Source organism: Pavona decussata, unplaced genomic scaffold (genome assembly GCF_977016875.1).
Source record: "Pavona decussata unplaced genomic scaffold, jaPavDecu1.1 SCAFFOLD_59, whole genome shotgun sequence".
Classification (NCBI taxonomy): Eukaryota; Metazoa; Cnidaria; class Anthozoa; order Scleractinia; family Agariciidae; genus Pavona; species Pavona decussata.
The window spans coordinates 1,828,565-1,846,546 of NW_028145481.1; the positions used below are offsets into that span (position 1 = coordinate 1,828,565).

General features: G+C 38.5%; 2 protein-coding genes across 2 annotated transcripts; one reads left to right on the forward strand and one right to left on the reverse strand.

Moving 5' to 3' along the window:
- Window positions 1–466: 466 nt before the first annotated feature.
- LOC146479374 (ATP-dependent DNA helicase Q1-like) lies at window positions 467–14,992 on the forward strand. Its single transcript, XM_085111011.1, has 8 exons — window positions 467–1,187; window positions 3,028–3,269; window positions 4,803–4,884; window positions 5,542–5,690; window positions 7,178–7,385; window positions 11,679–11,831; window positions 12,605–12,957; window positions 14,187–14,992. Exons 1-8 carry the CDS (start codon window positions 590–592, stop codon window positions 14,421–14,423), a joined length of 2,022 nt encoding a protein of 673 aa, XP_084967137.1. The 5' UTR covers window positions 467–589; the 3' UTR covers window positions 14,424–14,992.
- Window positions 14,592–17,822, reverse strand: LOC146479375 (ciliary microtubule inner protein 2C-like). Its single transcript, XM_085111012.1, has 4 exons — window positions 17,671–17,822; window positions 16,692–16,980; window positions 15,436–15,533; window positions 14,592–14,950 (listed from the first exon to the last, which is right to left on the reverse strand). Exons 1-4 carry the CDS (start codon window positions 17,730–17,732, stop codon window positions 14,764–14,766), a joined length of 636 nt encoding a protein of 211 aa, XP_084967138.1. The 5' UTR covers window positions 17,733–17,822; the 3' UTR covers window positions 14,592–14,763.
- Window positions 17,823–17,982: the final 160 nt, after the last annotated feature.

The window sequence follows — 17,982 nt, forward strand, 5'->3', positions numbered from 1 at the left end:
TGGGGGTCTGGGTACGAGTCTGTGTATTATGGGTTATGGGACTCAACACCCACATAGTCGGAAAGAGCACATCGAACTTTACAACATCCTCAAGTTTGGTGTCAATCAAGCTAATATTAGGCGAGATACAGCCATTCAAAAACTTAACAATTTACTAAGAAATGTATGGAACGCCGGACACACGTCCGGCGTTCCATACATTTCTTAGTAAAATTTGGAGTTTTTGAATGGCTGTATCTTTCCTAATATTAGCTTGATTAACATCAAACTTGGAAATGTTGTAAAGTGCGGTGTGCTCTTTCCGGCTATGTGGGTGTTGAGTCCCATAACCCATAATACACAGACTCGTATCCAGAACCCCACGGTATGAAATCAGGCAATGGCCATATTTTGAACTGCGGAGCTCCACCCAAAAAGCGCGTTCAGTACTGGGAACTGGATGAAAATCTGTGCCCTCGTTGATCCAGCGGATTCGGCAGCAATTTCAACATGGCGGAAGAAAAGTGATGAGGAAAGTCATGAAAAGAGACTAGAAAAGGCACGCTTTATTCGCAATAGGCTAGCGCACATAGAATTGTATCTCCCTCGTATGGAGTTAGCAAAGGAACTGGACGGAATTGATACAGAACTCAAAGAAATCGAGGCAAGAATTGAAAGCTTGCTCGAAAGACAGCAATTTCTCCACTCTCGCAAACAGCTGATACAATCCCAGATATGCTCGTCTGCTTCTTCTTCAAAGAGACAAGAAAATGGCCAGGACTGGTCAGCAAAGACGTTTCCATGGTCTGAAAAGATTGAAAACGCGAGGGAAGACATCTTCAAGATAACAGGGTTTCGTCCATTGCAGCTAGAATGCATGAATGCAACCATGTCGGGGAATGATTGCATTTTGATCATGCCAACTGGCGGTGGGAAAAGCCTGTGCTTCCAGCTACCAGCCGTGATTTCCAAAGGGATAACGCTTGTGGTTTCTCCGTTGATTTCATTGATGGAGGATCAGCTGATGGCTCTGAAGGAACTGAAAATTAACAGCACGTTCCTGAACTCGAATTGCTCAAAAGAAGAAGTGAATGTGGTTCATAGTGCAATGATTGACAAAAAATCACAGTTGAAACTGTTATATGTCACGCCTGAAAAAATTGCTAAAAGCAAACGTTTTATGGCAAAACTAGAGAAAACATTTGAAGGTAAATAATATCATAGCCGTCTTCTCAGGGAAGAAGGGAGGGCCCCCATAGAGTGATGAAAATGTGCTTAAAAGGGATTTCCACAACAACAACAACAACAACTGTCTATTCTAACCACAGGGTGTAAAGGAGTCAAATTTGGTGTAAATTCTGGCTAAATCCACTGGGAAATTGCGACACAAGTTAAGTTTGTTGATTTAAATACAAGAACGTGATGAAACAAAGTGTCATGGGATCTTATTAAGTTTCTCTTGAAAGATTATCCCCAAGACACAAGCTGCATGCATCAATAACTGTGGATACATCACTGTAGCTTATGGTGTTGCGCCCACAGAATCTTATTTACTATACATGGATGATCCTTTCAGATCTTTGACTGTTCCTGAGAAGAATGGCAGAATCCTTTAATTGGAATAACAGAGTTTCCAGATTTGAAAAATTATTATTATTGGATGAGCTTTGATGTCAGCCAGAAATGGGTTTGATAATAAAGTGGTCACATCAGTGGGGCAGTAATGATTGTACATGTGCCAATGCATTAACCAGGGTTGTTGCTTTAAGAGCCAGCTACAGTCGAATCTGTATATAACAGCCACCCTCGGGACTTGAGGAACTGGCTGCTTAATACATGATCACTAAAAATACTCACTGTGCGTTGTCTAATGTCAATTTTAATGGTGTATCATACAAAAACATTTCATGCAAGGAAACAATAGGATAATCAACACTCTTTCAAGCGATCAATACTTTAAACAAAGTTCAGTGCCAACTTGTAACTTAATGGTATAATATACGTAACATTGTGTAAAAGCACCGTGCAATAAATTGTCCTCTACTCTTGTACGGTGTACAGTACTGTATTTCTAACCCACTTACTTACGTGACTTGCAGTTCACAACAAAATATCACATTCCGTCATTTCATAGTTGTTATGATCGAAGTGGAGTTATAACGGTAATGTTGCTAATTAAAAGTAACACAATATATAACAAAATTCTTCGAGTTCAAATAGGAATAGGGTAAGAATTACAGTGACTTAAACAAGTGGGACATGTGCGTTTGGCACTTCCGAATTTGAAACTTTTGTTTGTAGAGCAAGTCGTTGACTGTTGGCACTCCAAGCGACAATTTCTGTTATCTATGGTACTGTGCATATGGCTTTTCCATTCAAGGGTGGCCGCTTAATACAGGTAAAAATAACAAAGAAAGACAAACATGGGACTGCTACAGGGTGGCCGCGGCCACTTAATAGAGGTGGTCGCCTAATACAGGTACCAAATACAGCGTTTGTATGTGCGAAAAATCGGGACTTTAAAAACTGGCCGCTTAATAGAGAGTGGCCGCTTAATAGAGAGTGGCCGCTTAATACAGGGCCGTTATATACAGGTTCGACTGTACCAGCAAATTTTACTGTTTGAAAGAGATCTTATCACTGGCTGAAACTTCAACAAAACACAAGTAGTTGAAGCTAGTTATTCAGGTGTACAGTCCAAAAGAGCTGGCTGGGTTTACTAATGTGCCTGCTGAAGGTTTTCTTAGTTACATCCCTGAATTTCCAAAACATTCAAGGTCAGGGTTAGCATGCACAGACATTTATGTGGCACTTATTTTGTATGCGTCGTCAGTTATAAATTATAGTTTGAATCACTTTATACTTAAGGAAAATCACATCTTTGTGACTTCTTCTTGTGTCCTTGAAAAGAACCAACATTTTAATCAGAACTAACTCAAAATGTAAAAAAAAAAAAAAAAAAATAGTAACTTCAAATAAGCATTACATCTCCAGTAATGAATTCTAGAATCTACCTGTATTCTAATGGTTTTCTTTTTGTTTTGATAGCCGGCCATTTGTCACGAATTGTGATTGATGAAGTTCACTGCACAAGTCAGTGGGGTCATGATTTCAGACCAGATTACAAAATCCTTGGGATTCTGAAACGGCAGTTTCCAGGTGTTCCTATCCTGGGGCTTACAGCTACGGCAACAACAAAGGTTGTTGATGATGTGAAGAAGATTCTTGGTCTTCAACAGGACTGTGTGATGTTCAAGGCCTCATTCAACAGACCCAACTTGTTCTATGAGGTTTGAATTTAATATAATTAATTACTATAATACAATTAATCATTATCAATTACTTATAATAAATTAATTAAAATAAATAATTAATATCAAACAAAAACGTTTTGTTTTCAGGATCGAAAATTTATGGTGAAATACAAGCTTTCGATTCCTCTTAGAATCTTTGTCAAGTGGTGTAGGAAGTTTTGTCACATGATTAAGTTGATAAAATATCATGTGACAAAATGTCCCGGTAGATTGCTGGGAGCTCATATCCAACGTCCATATTCAATGTCAGAGCCTAGCAATGAATTTCAATAGCCTCTCTAATTCTTCTTTTGAAGGTGTCGTTCTCCCTTACAACAATTGACGAGGAAGAAAGATCGAGCGCGTGCCTCATGTTCCTTAGGTGGTCACCCACTGCAGTCATTGATGATCCTGAAAATGAAACCTTTTTGTTTGATATAATATGACAGGATCAGTCAATTCTCTGACATTTATTTATACCAAATAGGTAAATTTATGCATCTTTTTAAAAGAAGCTTACTTCCAAATTATTTTCGTGATATGTTTACCCTTTCAAGCCAGATGCATTCTTATAATATAAGAAATTCCAGCCTTTTCTGTATACCTTATTGTCGAAGTAATCTTTGAAAATTCTCAATTCGGTTTCAAGGTCCTTCATTTTTCAACTCGCTAAGTCGTGAAATTCAAAACAGTGAAAGTATCAGTTTGTTTGGCAAAAGACAAAAAATCCTACTCTCTTACTTAAATTGAGTCTTTGTTGAGCTACACACCTTTTCTTCTTCTTTCTTTTTTTTTTCTTAAAAAAAAAAAATAATTAATTGGAATTTTCATTTAGTACCCTTAACTTGTATGGTTTATCCTATAGTTCCAGGAAGCCTATAGTTTATAAGCCCCCGGCTTGTATATAGGCTTCCTTGCCTTTACCACATTTGATCTTGTAAATAATTTAGTAGGAATATTGTATATTATCTTGAATGTATTTCTGTATACTGTTGTTGTATTTCTGGTTAATGGTAAAATAAATGAAATGAATGAAATGATAAATAAATGATCAAGGAACAATTTTTTCTCTAACAAATAATTATACGCATGTAATAATTAAAATTGTACGTATGTACTTTTTCTTTGAAAAATGTTATTTGCATCTCAATACTAACTCATAGCATGAAAACATGACCTTAGTACATTAATGTCGCTTAACCACAAACATATTTTTAAAGTTCACTAAACACTGTATCCTTTACACATAAGGTGACTTGTTAAACTGAGTTATGGAACATAAGAGGCAAAGCCAAAACATTCCAAGAACATACTTGATGATGTGTTAGGTAATAGTTCAAATCTTTTTGAATGCTAATTTAAACAATAGTAAACTCAATGTAGTAAAGTTACAAATGTAGATTTTTGCAAGCCCCTGCTTGAATCACATCTTTACACTAGTTTAAGGTGATGTTTTCACACTAAATGTAGTCAACAGTAACACAGTTGCGGCACTTTTTTCAGAATGATTAATTTTTATATATTGTCAAGGTTCGACGCAAGCCATCAAAACATGAAGAGTGTATGGATGAAATTAAAAACCTAGTGTCTCAGAAGTTTCCTGGACAATCAGGTATGTGGTAAAGTACCATCATGGGCATTTGGTGGTGTATAAATATTTTTTGTTATTTGGGCGATCAGTGTTGAACATGTTTCAGTGAAGACTATTTTGAATCTGATCTAAGACAATAGACACTAAATTTTTGGCAATTTTCTGTTGCCTTTGTCAGAGTTTTTGTTAAAGTTTTGCCCTTAATTCTTCCACAAGTTAAGTTACAGTCACTGTGGTAAATTTTGGGCCACTACCTGCACCTACTGTCATAATAAAATTTGAAATACTATGGTTACAATACATTTAGTTCCATTTTTTTTATCCAATTTTCACTAAAAGTAAAAACATATAACTATGATCAAGGCCAAAAAATAAAATTGATGAAAAAAAAGACATTTCCATTAGCATCATGATTACCCTTATGATCATAACTTTCAACAGTTGAACGTTTACTAGCGTTTGGTTAATCTTTTGCTTAAGCCTTGAATGTATTTATTTTTGTCATTAACTTTATCTTGTAGCTTTAATTTGAAATTGTGCATTAAACACTCCCCCCCTTCCTTTGTCCATTTGACTTCCCCCTGGGCTAACTGACTATATGCTCCCATGATAAATGAGTTCGTCTTTCAGCTCTTGACACTCACTAATCACTGACTTATTTTTGACGACACTTTGTAGGCATTGTGTACTGTTTCTCTCGGAAGGACTCGGTAACTATTGCATCAAGTTTAAAGTCTCGTGGGATTAAGGCAGCCTGTTACCATGGTGATCTTGATGGACCCTCTCGCAGTCGAGTGCATACAGCTTGGACAAGTAACGCAATACAAGTAATAAACACTTGCATGTTAAGCTCCTAATTCAGTAATCAGACATTGTTTAGCTTGTCATGCAAAGTGTGGAAGAGGGAGGTGTGAATTAAGATACATGTATAAAAAGTCAAAATAATAATAATAATAATAATAATAATAATAATAACAACAACAACAACAACAATAATAATAATAATAATAATAATAATAATAATAATAACAATAATAATATTAATATTAATAAAGACAATATTTAATGAGGGTGACACTAGAAAAGCTAACACAATGGTTAATTAGGGTAGCCCTCGACAAATATAAAATACAGAATTAAATAAGAATTTTAAGAGTGACAAATCGAGTTACAAGGTAATCGAACAGGTTTAAAATTAAGTAAAAAAGGGAAAAAAAACTAAAAATTATCCCTGACTTAAAATTCTTTTAAACTTGTCTAAACTATATGCCCTAGCGTCACTAGATAAGGAGTTCCAGGCATGTACTACTCTGTCCTGTCTTGGTAGATAGCTTGGGTATTGATAAGTTTCCATTTACGGCCGATCTGGTGTTAAATTGATGTTTGTTTTTAACGCATTCATAGTTCTTTTGTAGATAATCGGGGCAAGATTTGTTAACATAAAATAAAATGGCGGGGTACGAAGTCGAAAAATGCCAGATGTAAGATAGGCATAGGAAATAGGGACAGTGCAGTGGTGAGAGCATTCGCCTCCTACCAATGTGGCCCGGGTTCGATTCCCGGATGCGGTGTTGTGTGTGGGTTGAGTTTGTTGTTGGTTATCGTCCTTGCTCCGAGAGGTTTTCTTCCTGGTACTGCGGTTTCCTCTCCCCTCAAAAACCAACATTTCCAAATTTAATTCGATCTGGAATCTGAGGGCCACAGGTTTGTCAGTCGTGACAGACCGTTAAGTGTCACCCTCGTTTTAAACAAACAAGTTTGATAAGATACAAGATACAAAAAATGCGAGGTAAAGCGAGATAAAAATGCGAGGTGAGAGGTTAAAAAATGCAGGATAGAAAATAAGGTAAATGGCGAGATACAAGGTAAAAGTGCGAAATAACAATTCGAGGTGGGAAGTGAACAATGATGGGAGATAACATTTGAAAATGTAAAAAAATAAAATGTGACGGAGATGCAAAACGCAACATAAAACTGCGAGTTAGAAAAATGTGAGATAAAAATGCGAGTGAGAAGTGAGATGGAAAATATAAAAAATTGATGCAAGATAAAATGTGGCGTAGAAAAATGCGAGATGCAAGATGCGTACTGAGGTTGGGTGGGTGAGATCAAAATGTGGACCTATAGCGGCTGCCACTGGCATCTTTACATCCTGACGTCCCATCTCACTCCACAGAAGAACTGTAAACTGCCATGAGACTATGTGGTATGTGCGGTATATAAATACAATACCAAACACGTGAGAAAAAATGCGAGATGTTCCTTTATATAGTCTGAACTTTGAATTGTTCTTGTTATTTTCTTTTTAACGTAGGTAGTGGTAGCTACAGTAGCCTTTGGAATGGGTATCGACAAACCTGATGTCCGCTTTGTAATACACCACTCGCTAAGCAAATCCATGGAGAATTATTATCAAGAGAGCGGCCGAGCTGGGCGAGATGACAGCAATTCTCATTGTATTCTGTTCTACAGACCGTTTGACGTTTTCCATCAAAGCACCATGGTGTTTACGGAACAAACAGGCAAGATCTTATAACTTCAATTATTGTGGGAATTCTTGTGAAGCTTGGTCGATTCATTATTCCCCTCTTTATTTGTTCATTTCAGTTTATAGAGCTAATTTTAAAATTTCCCCAAATCGCGGTACAATCTTAAGTTTTAAAATATTTGCATGGAATCTTTTGTTTTCCAATACCATTTTGTTACGTATATTTACTAACCTACGTACATGCCATCGAAAGCTACCTCATTATAATTGACTTCCTCGAGTTTTCATTCCGGGGGCAGAAATCATCATCATCATCATCATCATCATCATCATCATCATCATCATCATCATCATCATCTCGTCATCGACGTCGTCATCATCATCGTCATCATCGTCATTATTATTTTTGTTGTTGGTTATTTATTTCCCGGGGAAAGCGGAGGGAGCGGGGGCGGGGGATGGTAACTCGATAAATTCTTCGACATGGAGGCTCAACACAGCACTTTGGCTCAACCATTAACCCTTCTACATACCAAACTTTACCAAAAGTTACCCCTTTCTAAGCCAAAGACAAAAGACTATTCCCACATTACTGACGGCGTAATATTTGCGTTGAATTTCCGACCAGGAATTTCCTCTCAGGTTTTGTTAAACTATTTACGACTATTTAAAATACTAAAAGTTCAGAATCTGCCACCATGATGCACCTAGGAATTTTGCATGTTTCGAGCGGAGCCTTCCCGTATAGCGCATTATATGGAGTACCCCCGGCTTATCTATTTATTTATTTATTTATTAAAATTTAATTATTATGGATTAAGTTTTAACTTTATTAAGTTGCAAAATGTCCTTTCTTAAGTTATGCAATCTAACCCCTAATATCAAAGAACAAATTCTCCTATGTTGTTCCTAATACTTTTCTTAAAAAGGTACTGTAGAGAAGTTGTTAAAATATCAAGAAAATTCACTTTGGGTGATCATATCCTTAATTCTCATGACTACAGGGGTTGAATAAGCGTTCATATTACAGGTAGAAATTTGATGCTGATCATTGTTAGGGCTTAGAGTCCGTTTTCGTTGAGTCCAGTCAGACGGACTTTCTCGCCTTGCGACGCTGTCTCTCGTTGCCCAAATTCGATGCCATAATATAAGAAGTCGACTTGTGGCAAGTCTAGGGTCATTTCATTCTCTGCACTGGCTTGCAAATGATCCCTCGGCAACCTTAAATAGTCTTCGACGAGAAGTCATAATCTTACACCGCAGAAGAACTGGATCAATCGGAGATGATACCCCAAATTTACTGTCAATGATCCCTCGAAAACGATGAAAGGCGAACATTTTTGATTATTAAAAGCTAGTTTCCAAACTTGTTTTTGACATGTTATCCATTTTGTATTTTTAAAAACATGTGACATCACGTCGTTTTATGATCACCGCGTGATCTTATTGCAGCAAGGTTTTTTTGGGAGGTAAAATCATGATGTTGCGAACTTGTTCAGTTGCTTGGTTGAGACAACAACAGAGAAGACGTAATTATTCTCACTGTTGCCAAAAAGTTGAAACCTTACTGTAACGGCAAAGAGATAAAACTGTCTCCGAGTTTCGTCTTCGAGAGAAATCCATGCATGGCGGGGATTTTTCGCAGTGTAACAGGCAACCCCAAGGAATTCAAAACAATTGTTTGGGACAAGCGTGCGGTTAGTTTCAGAAAAAAAAACTGATAGATTTTTTTTATTGATTGATTTTTTTTTTAGGGTTATTATCATTGATAATTGTAAAGTTGTAATGATGCTGTTTTGTATTCTACAGTTTTTAAAACACATTTTTCCGGCTTTTTTGTGCTAGAGGACGTCAAAATGTGGTAGAGAAAAGATCATTTTGGCGTTACCTGTGACTGCATGTATACATGAACCGAAACTTGCGTCAAATTGGAATCGGTTTTTCAAGTAAAGGGATCATTTGCACGAGAAACTTACGTACTCAGGTTGTTTGCGAATATTTGATAGCCGACGGAAACCTTCAATCATTCAGTGTTGGCCAGTGTGCTTCGAATTTAGTAGTCGACAACATTGCGAGGGCTTGTCAGTAATATTTAACAGCAGTAGATTATCAAGGCCTCCTGTGTGATCTTGTAGTCGATTTAGAGCCCGAACTGAATTAACAAGTACCTGCATGACTGTCTTACATCGTAACTAATCAGACACGAAGTGCGAGTGCACTCACTCGAATGGGCGTATTTCGAGTCGTCAGAGTTGCTGAAATTTTGTCCAACAACGAAACCTCCGCTGGTGTATACTTGGAGCCTTATGTTAAACAGGTTATTTTCTCGGCCGATTTAGACGGTACAACGTTTGCTTACCACTGTCGCATGCGATTTCTAGAGCGCGCTGCTCCCATCATGCAAAAAGTTGCACACATCGCGCACTACTCTCGTTATTCAACATTACCTGTACCTACGATTTTCGTAGGATTTTGAAACATGTTTTAAAATTCTACGACATTTTTGGGACGTCGGGGCACAGGGGGCCCACACAAACGGTGTGACTGGTGACTGTTTACAAAATTGTATAACGCTCAGGTAAACGACGAAAGCAAAACCTTCAAAATCGCCTAAATTCACCGTTTCCAGGCGAAAGAACGACAAAGCACAACGATTGAGGTAAGTTTACATTTATTGTGACTTTTCAGATAAACATTTTCCCCAACATTTGGCTATAATACGAACCTTATAGTATTTCCATACAAATCCTTTAAATTTTGTAAACAGTGACCAGTCACACCGTTTGTGTTAGCGCCCTGTGCGTACACATCGACGTACACGACAGTCGTAAGTGATTTGTAGGTTTGACTTACACGAAACAATTCGTGTCTTAGGCCTGTCGTACTCCAGGCTTGTCGCATGCGACAAAGTCGTACCGTGTAAATCGGCCACTTCTTCTTGTGGACTACCGTTTGTACCTGTGACATATTAGATGTTACGCAAATGAACATACACGCGACAAAACTGAATGTTTTTTGATGGAGTATTCGCTTTTGTTTTGTAATATTCCCATCTTCCTATTACTGTATATATGCGCTAAGGACGGTGCCTACTAATACCGAAGTAGTTTTGTGCGGTTTATGACTATGCGAGAAAAGCAGATCTTAGCAAGGCCTATTGGGATCCAAAACCAAAAACTGGGGGTAGCCACGCATTTTTCAGAGACAATTAAGCAATAATATCTCTAAAAATCGCCAAGATATAAAACAATGTATGAGATTTTCTCCTAAATTGAAGCTTAATTATCTCTGAAAAGTGCATGGTTACCCCCAATTTTCTTTCGCGGTACCAAAAGCACTTTTAAGTTCTATTTTTTCTGTATAGTTTTAAACCGCCCAAAAATATTCCTGTATTAGCAGGCACAACCCGTAGGAAACCCGAGTATCTACATATTCTCTTAACTGTTTTCCGTACATTTCGTTAAAAAATGATTTTCAAAAGCTAATTATAAGTTACTGGTAAAAAGAAGTCTAAGTCAAATTCCGGGATTAAAAACATTTGGAAGAATATTCTACTGATTAGCAATTAAACTCCAATCAAAGTTCACATTAACCCAGGATTAGCTTTGTCGGGATTTGAACAACTAGGACCAGTATGTTTGATCAAGCAGTGAGAATTTGAGGAATGTATGGAGAAATTTCATGTTGATCACTACTGGGCCTAAAGGGTTAGGGTCAATTATTAAAAGACAGTTTAGATGTTGTTTAACAAAACCACGTTCTAAGCCATTTTCAATTTTGCCAACAGTCATACCTAAGTATTGTCTGCTGCCGACAGTAACAAGAAGGCTTGCATCCCAGACTAGAAAACTATTTATCTACTTAAAATAAACCGCTTATAAACAGATTTGAAGGCTCACTGATTGTCTAAAGCTGGGCCTAAGTTAGACTCTGTTTAAATAAAGGGTTAATATTATTTACCGTTTACATGATCGACTTCCAAGTCACGCTGTATGTAATGTTTAAAACACGGGCAGCAGTGTTTTATCGGGATTTAAAAGCACGAGGCGCAGCCGAGTGGTTTTAGACCCGATAAAACACGTGCTGCGAGTTTTTTGAACGGCTTCACAAACATTCCTGAAAAATCGTGTGTCAAGAGGGTTCATAACAATGATGCTTTTGTGAACGTTGAAAATTGGCATACGAGAAAAACATTAAACACTGCATACTAATAAGGAGGAGGTTTTATCGGGTTTTAAAACCACTGCACGTGATGTTTTATGATAGGTCAATGGGCTTATGAATTATTAATGAGTGTTTGAATGACAAATAACATCTCTTTCCACAGGCTTAGAGAATCTTTATGGGATGTTATCATACTGCCAAGATGTTAAAACTTGCCGTCGTGCACTAGTTGGACGCCATTTTGGAGAGCGGTGGAACCCAAATGAATGCCATGAAATGTGTGACAATTGCGAGAGATCTGGGGATCAGTCAGATGGTAAGATGCCTTGTTGTGCTAAGTTCAGCCAACACTTGGTAAATTTTCCAAACTGTAAATAGATAAATACACTTGTGGTTATCCCTTTGGGAAAGATTATGTACGCAATGAGCCAGTCAAAACTTCAAGAAATTGCATTTAACCGGTGCCAAGCGCGGGAAAACATTTGATCATTGTCGAGCGTGGGAAAACTGGTGCCATACGCGGGAAATTAAAAATTAGCAATCACAACTGTTTAATGTCCCTACATTTATTTAGTTAGCTGTTGCAGTTCAAGCCCATCTTGTTATTAATCATTTATTTATATTAATGTATTTTCTGTATTTTTCCTCGTAAGCATATAGACCCATATATACCTTATTTATATTATCTCCGTTTTGAATGTCACGGATACTGCTCTGAACTTATTATCGTCATTTCTCCGTAATTTTTTAACTAAATTATCTGTTGACTCTAATTTGCACAACCCGCCTCGATTAGCCTTTGCTATATGCGGGTTGTGTATGTATTTATTGTTCGAACTAAGGTTTTAGAAATTAAGAGGGTTGAAAGTTGAGCGGGTGTAGACCAATTAGCAAGTCGCGATTGGTTCTTGTTTTGCTCTAGATTATTCAAACGACAGCAAGTATTTTTCTGGCTGGTTGCGATGTATTGAATGCGTTTTTGAATCAGTTATATAACAAGGTCTCAAAATGAACCACCAGACAGAGGCATTCTCCGCAGAATATTGCAAACTGATTGTATGCAATTATTTAATTTTTTTGCCCCCACAGGTCCAATTCCTTTTAAGCCCCGTGACATAACTAAGTACTGCCTCGATGTTCTCAAAGTCCTGGAACAAGCTGCTTCCCTCTCAGAGCGAGTCACCGCTAATAAACTCGTGGACGCCTGGTTCGGCAAGGGACAGACAAGTCTGCGCGTGCGTGAAGTGAAGCCCCCGGATCTGATGCGGGAAGACTGTGAACGAGTGATAGTAGACATGCTGTTGGAGGGAGTTTTGCGCGAAGATTTTCATTTTACTCCTTATTCTACCATCAGTTATCTCTTGCCTGGTCCTAAAGCGGAGCTGGTGTATGCTGGCAAGCGGCTGTTCATGGATTTTAGAGCGGAATCTGCTCCCAAAAAGGTTAGTCAACCGAACTTAGATTTATGGAGTGCTTCAACGCGCTTTGTTTTCTGTGAATAGTTCTCGGTCGAGCGAAAATCGCCCGCTGAAAAAAAAGTCGAAGCGAATGAGTTAATTCTCTTCCCTTACCTCGGTCATTATTGCATATTTCTTTTCATTGATGCATGAAAGGATACTAAGAGAGGTTATTACATACAACACAAGCCGGACTATCGTTAGGTTTTTGGCAAAAAACAATCAAGAATCAAGAACTGTCAACATCACCTGTAAAATTTTCTTTGCAACGGGAAACACAGAGTTACAATATTTAAAACACAAAAACATACAAAGTACACTGAAGTGTGGCCAAAACAGCCGTGCACTTTCTGTTGACAATTTACTATCTAAATACTAGATATATTAAGGTTTTGAAAATGATTATAATTGTAAAACTCAAAACAACTATAAAATAAAATGAAAGGTGTTGTGGGTTACGGTCCTTAATGACAGCGTTGACAAGGTGAAGGGAGTGCTTATTGTAATGTTTAAAAAACAAGCAGGAGTGTTTTATCGGGTGCGCCTCGTGGTTTTAGACGCAATAAAACATGTGCTGCGAGTTTTTTGAACGGCTTCAAAAACATTCTTGGAAAAGCGTGTGTCAATAGAGTTCATAACAATTATGCTTTTGTGAACGTTGGAAATAAGCATACGAGTAAAAACACCGCACACTAATGAGGAGTGTTTTATCAGCTGATAAAACACCGCAAACAATTAAATAAGGAGGTTTATCGATATAAAGTCACTGCACGTGATGTATTATCGACCATTTGTTAGGTCAACAGGCTTATGAATTATTAATGAGTTTTGAAGGTATTTTAATCACGTAATGCTAAAAAAATCAGAAAGCAGCCGCGGCGCAGCTGGCCTAAAGCCACGTTAAAGTCAATTTCGCCGTTATGCATAGAACCAGAGAAACTGTTTTTCAACTATAATTTGCGTGCATGACTTAACCGAAGAGTTATCAATCACTTTGTTTTATATCTAACAATGAGAGTGATTGGTTATTTCATTTGATTCTGCTTTCATTTGCTGCTTGGGCATAATCGTTACCGCGAATCATGTTTAAAAACTCCGGGTCTGGATACAATGAACTGAATCGGCTGTAAGGTCTACAGGTTCTTAACAGTTACACTGAGATATCGTTTTATCTTTGTTGTTGCTGTTAATTAAAATTTTCCTTACATTTTTAGACAAAACAGAAGACCAACAAGCGTCCATTAAATCCAGCTTCAAAGCTGCCAACGGCGAAGAAAGCAAGCAAGAGTGGTGTGGCGGAAACCGACGGAGATACAATCGAGGATCATTCGGGAACTCCCGACAATGACAACTACGACGACTTCGTGATTAGTGCTAAGCGAGCAAAGCCTTCGAATAGAGTTTATGTTTTCGATTCGGACGATGATGACGAAATCACTCTCCTGGACTGAGTCGAGAATCTTCTGGATGACGTGACACTCGACCGCACGCCAATGGAGACTGGGGACGAGGCTGGGTGTTTACATTTGAAACTGATCGTTATCCTTGATGTAAAAAAATTATCAAGGCCATCCCGGCGCAAAAATGACTTTATACGCAGTAAGGTTTACTAGAGAAACACAAAAATGTTATTTATTTAGACAACGAGAGTAAAATTGGAATGATTGAGTGGGGATTCAAATGAAGATCAGATGACCAGAGATAGAAAAAGAAGGCGGAGAGAACATTGTTCAGTTTAACTAGCCCTGGAATGAGTTCTTAGTCCAGCACTTGGTTAGAGAAGACTGTCTTCTATCTCTTCTCAAAGTAGACGTCCCTCAGAGCACGGTCCCTCGAGGTGCACGTTGGAGGTGGGCTCATTTTGAAAGGGATCATGCCGTGATGAGGTGTGTCCTCTACTGATAAATATTTACCGGTTAGGGGACATTTAATTTTCACGTCTCTGCTAAGAAGGTTGCTGGTCCTAGTGTCTTCTTGTCTACAAAAAATAAACAGGAAATAGCAACGTTATAAATCATGGTCTCGGGCAGTTAAAACTTACAGTTTTTAAAACTCAATTTAGGAAAAAAAAAAGTAACACAATGGTGGCCGTCCAAAATCGAGAAGAAATACCTTAACCGCCCGGCCAATTGTTAAACTTGAACATTACTTTTGTTTTTCCGCTTGACAATCAGTGGCGAATGGAATTATGTCGTACACGAAAGTGGCGCGAGAGAAAGATTCCCCGATTGGTCAGAAAAATACAGCGCCGAAATTTTCTGGCCAATCAGAGACCAGAACTTCAAAAGGTTTTGGAAGCAGTCTGATAAGAGTAGTTGCCCCATGACTCGTCCACCCGTCTTGTAAACTTTCCGCTCAGATTTCGCCCGTCAAATTTCTCAGTTCTGTTTCGATTGTCTCAAAAATGAGAAGGCTTCTAAGAGCCGGTACTTAGTCGCTAAACATAACAACAACTCGACAAACCCGTTTGTGGCTGGCTGTTTTCGCGGGACAACAAATCTTTCCACTCTTTGAACGGTTCCGCTCCTGTCCATGTAGTGATTTCGATGACTCTGTGCAAGCTTTGTGAGAGTAATAAAAGCAGCGTTTATAAATGCAGGAATAATGTTATCAAGGTTTATCTTTTAGCAAGTGTACCCGATCGGCGTACGCATGACTCGCTCACAACAAAATTGCCCACAGTATCTGATTGTTGCTGACGAGTAACGCAATTGATTTGGAAGGGTTGGCATTTGCTATTGTCACTGATTGCTTAACGATAATTTTCCTTTTGTTTACCTTATTTCCTGTGTTCGCGAGTTAACCGTGGACGATTTTACACGAGGGCGAACTGACTGATTCTGCTGTGCACCTGCTCAGCTTACTGTAAGTTCGGCGGAGTTGTCATACTTATAATTCAGAGCTGGGCGGAGACAGGCGTGTAAACTGACAAACCCATCTAACACTTTTATCCAGGGTCAGAGTAAACTAAGAAAGTTGCACAAATTTGGAAATTCTAATATAATATAGTACCACAGTGCACTTTTGATGGCCATGTACACAACCAGACTCCCCACCTGTGCTGACACTGGGTCACGGTTCCAACCATCGTATTCAAAAACACTAACTTGTTATTCCTCCAGGGCCTAGTTAATTGTTCAAAGCGCGATTACGCTAACCGGCAGGGTTGGTGTGAACTTTGATTCCAATTTAATTAGGCCCGGTTCAGACGCCGAACTTTTCATGAGCCGAACCTAATACCTCGAATTAAGGACATGAAAAGTTCGGCGTCTGAATCAGTTGAGAACGGCTGTTTTAATTTGGAACGGCTCAGCCGTTCTTCCCGTCTGGCTCAGCCGGAAATTTCGGCTTTGGAACGGCTTTGATTCAGACGCCGAACTTTTCATGAGCCGAACCTAATGCATAAATTATTATAACGTATTTCGAATAAAAAAAAAAGCGCTGACATTTCGATTGGTTTTGCTTCAAGTAAATTAAGTTCGGCGTCTGAATCAAAAGGCGGGATTTTCGCGATTTGGGCCGACCTTAATTTGAATTAAGTTCGGCCCATGAAAAGTTCGGCGTCTGAACTGGGCCTTTTCTAATCGAAAATATTTCTGCCTAGCTTTCAGCTTCGATGGTGACTTTCTTTAACATTAGGTTCTAAAATAAGCTTTTCACAAAAACATTTGCAGCGAGCGAGATGAAAACATTACAAGTGTGCAGGGGAAAAACAACACCTTGTCAAATTCTTGTACGTCTCTTCCTCTTTCGTGTTTGTTGAACAGCGAGTATTTTTTAGCATCGCGCCATCGCTCTCTTGCTCTAGTCCTCGCTGAGAGGACAAGATCTGGCGTGTTAGAGTACACAGTGGGGAATCTATGCTGTCCGTCTCCGCTGATTCCTGGGTCATTGATTACACTGCCATTGAGTTTAGCTGTTCGTCTGTCCTGAAAGCATTTCGCTGTAGTGTTACCAAACGTGTCGCCGTAGTGCCAGAACTTAGCTTGAGGGCAGTAACCAGCATATCTAGAATGAGATACCATGTTGAGTATGTTCCCCAGTACATTTATACCAGCTTGTTTTAAGTTTAGTAACCAGGTAGTAACTAATAAGACAGCTACCCTCTTAGCGGAGGTTTCTCTTTCTCGTCTCTGTTTTCTTCTGTTTTTCTTCTGTTTTCTTTCTGTTTTCTCAACAAACCTTGGGATCAAAACTATGACCTGCGCGAGTACGTTGAATATACCATTGCTATCGAAATTGACTAACATAAGGTAGGTTATCTTCCCTTTCGACAATCAAACATCGGAGACGACCAATCAGTCAAACAAACAAACAAACAAACAAAACGACAACAAAAACTACAACAACAAACAAACAAACAAGTAAACAAACAAATAAAAAACAAGAAGAAAACAGAAGCAACAAAGAAAAACCTCTGCTGGGAAAATATAAGACAACTTCAGTTTAACGGGGAAACTAAACCCGAAGAGCAGATTGAAAAACATCCAATCACAATGAAGGAACGCGGGGAAATCCCTACTGATTATACACCGCTTAGACATCACCGTAATTCAACTTCATTAGTTGATTTAGTTTCTCACTACATAAGCATCCTGACCTAAAATTTAGTACAGGCAATTGAAACACATTTGACTGAAAGTCAGCAATCACCCAAAACAGAATGTGCGCGAGTACAGCTATTCATTCTTCACTAACCCCGGCATGTGATTGGGATTCTGATAGTTTGTCAGGTTTGTGGTGTTGAACCGGGAAAGCATCGTCACCTGGCAAAAGTTAAAGTTACTACAAAGTTTGTTGAATTTCCTTTATGACGTCATGACTAGTATATGATCGAGCGGAAGATTATGGCCCTAGGGCCGGGTGGGACGTCCTTGTCAGGGTGATGACAGGAATCGGTGTAAGGATAATTTCAGTTGCATTAGTGTCTGATGTGATAGTTTTTTTTTAGTTAGCTTTATTTTCACGTTGAGAGTGATATTCAGAGGTTGATATTCAGCTGCGAGTTGT

Coding starts and splice junctions, on each gene's coding strand:
- LOC146479374 (XM_085111011.1), top strand. CDS start 590: ATGGAGTTAGCAAAGGAACTGGACGGAATTGATACAGAACTCAAAGAA. Junction 4,885..5,541: donor GAAGTTTCCTGGACAATCAG/GTATGTGGTAAA, acceptor GACACTTTGTAG/GCATTGTGTACTGTTTCTCT. Junction 7,386..11,678: donor GGTGTTTACGGAACAAACAG/GCAAGATCTTAT, acceptor CTCTTTCCACAG/GCTTAGAGAATCTTTATGGG.
- LOC146479375 (XM_085111012.1), bottom strand. CDS start 17,732: ATGCTTTCCCGGTTCAACACCACAAACCTGACAAACTATCAGAATCCC. Junction 16,981..17,670: donor AATCCCAATCACATGCCGGG/GTTAGTGAAGAA, acceptor ATCTCATTCTAG/ATATGCTGGTTACTGCCCTC. Junction 15,534..16,691: donor ACGTACAAGAATTTGACAAG/GTGTTGTTTTTC, acceptor ACTCTCACAAAG/CTTGCACAGAGTCATCGAAA.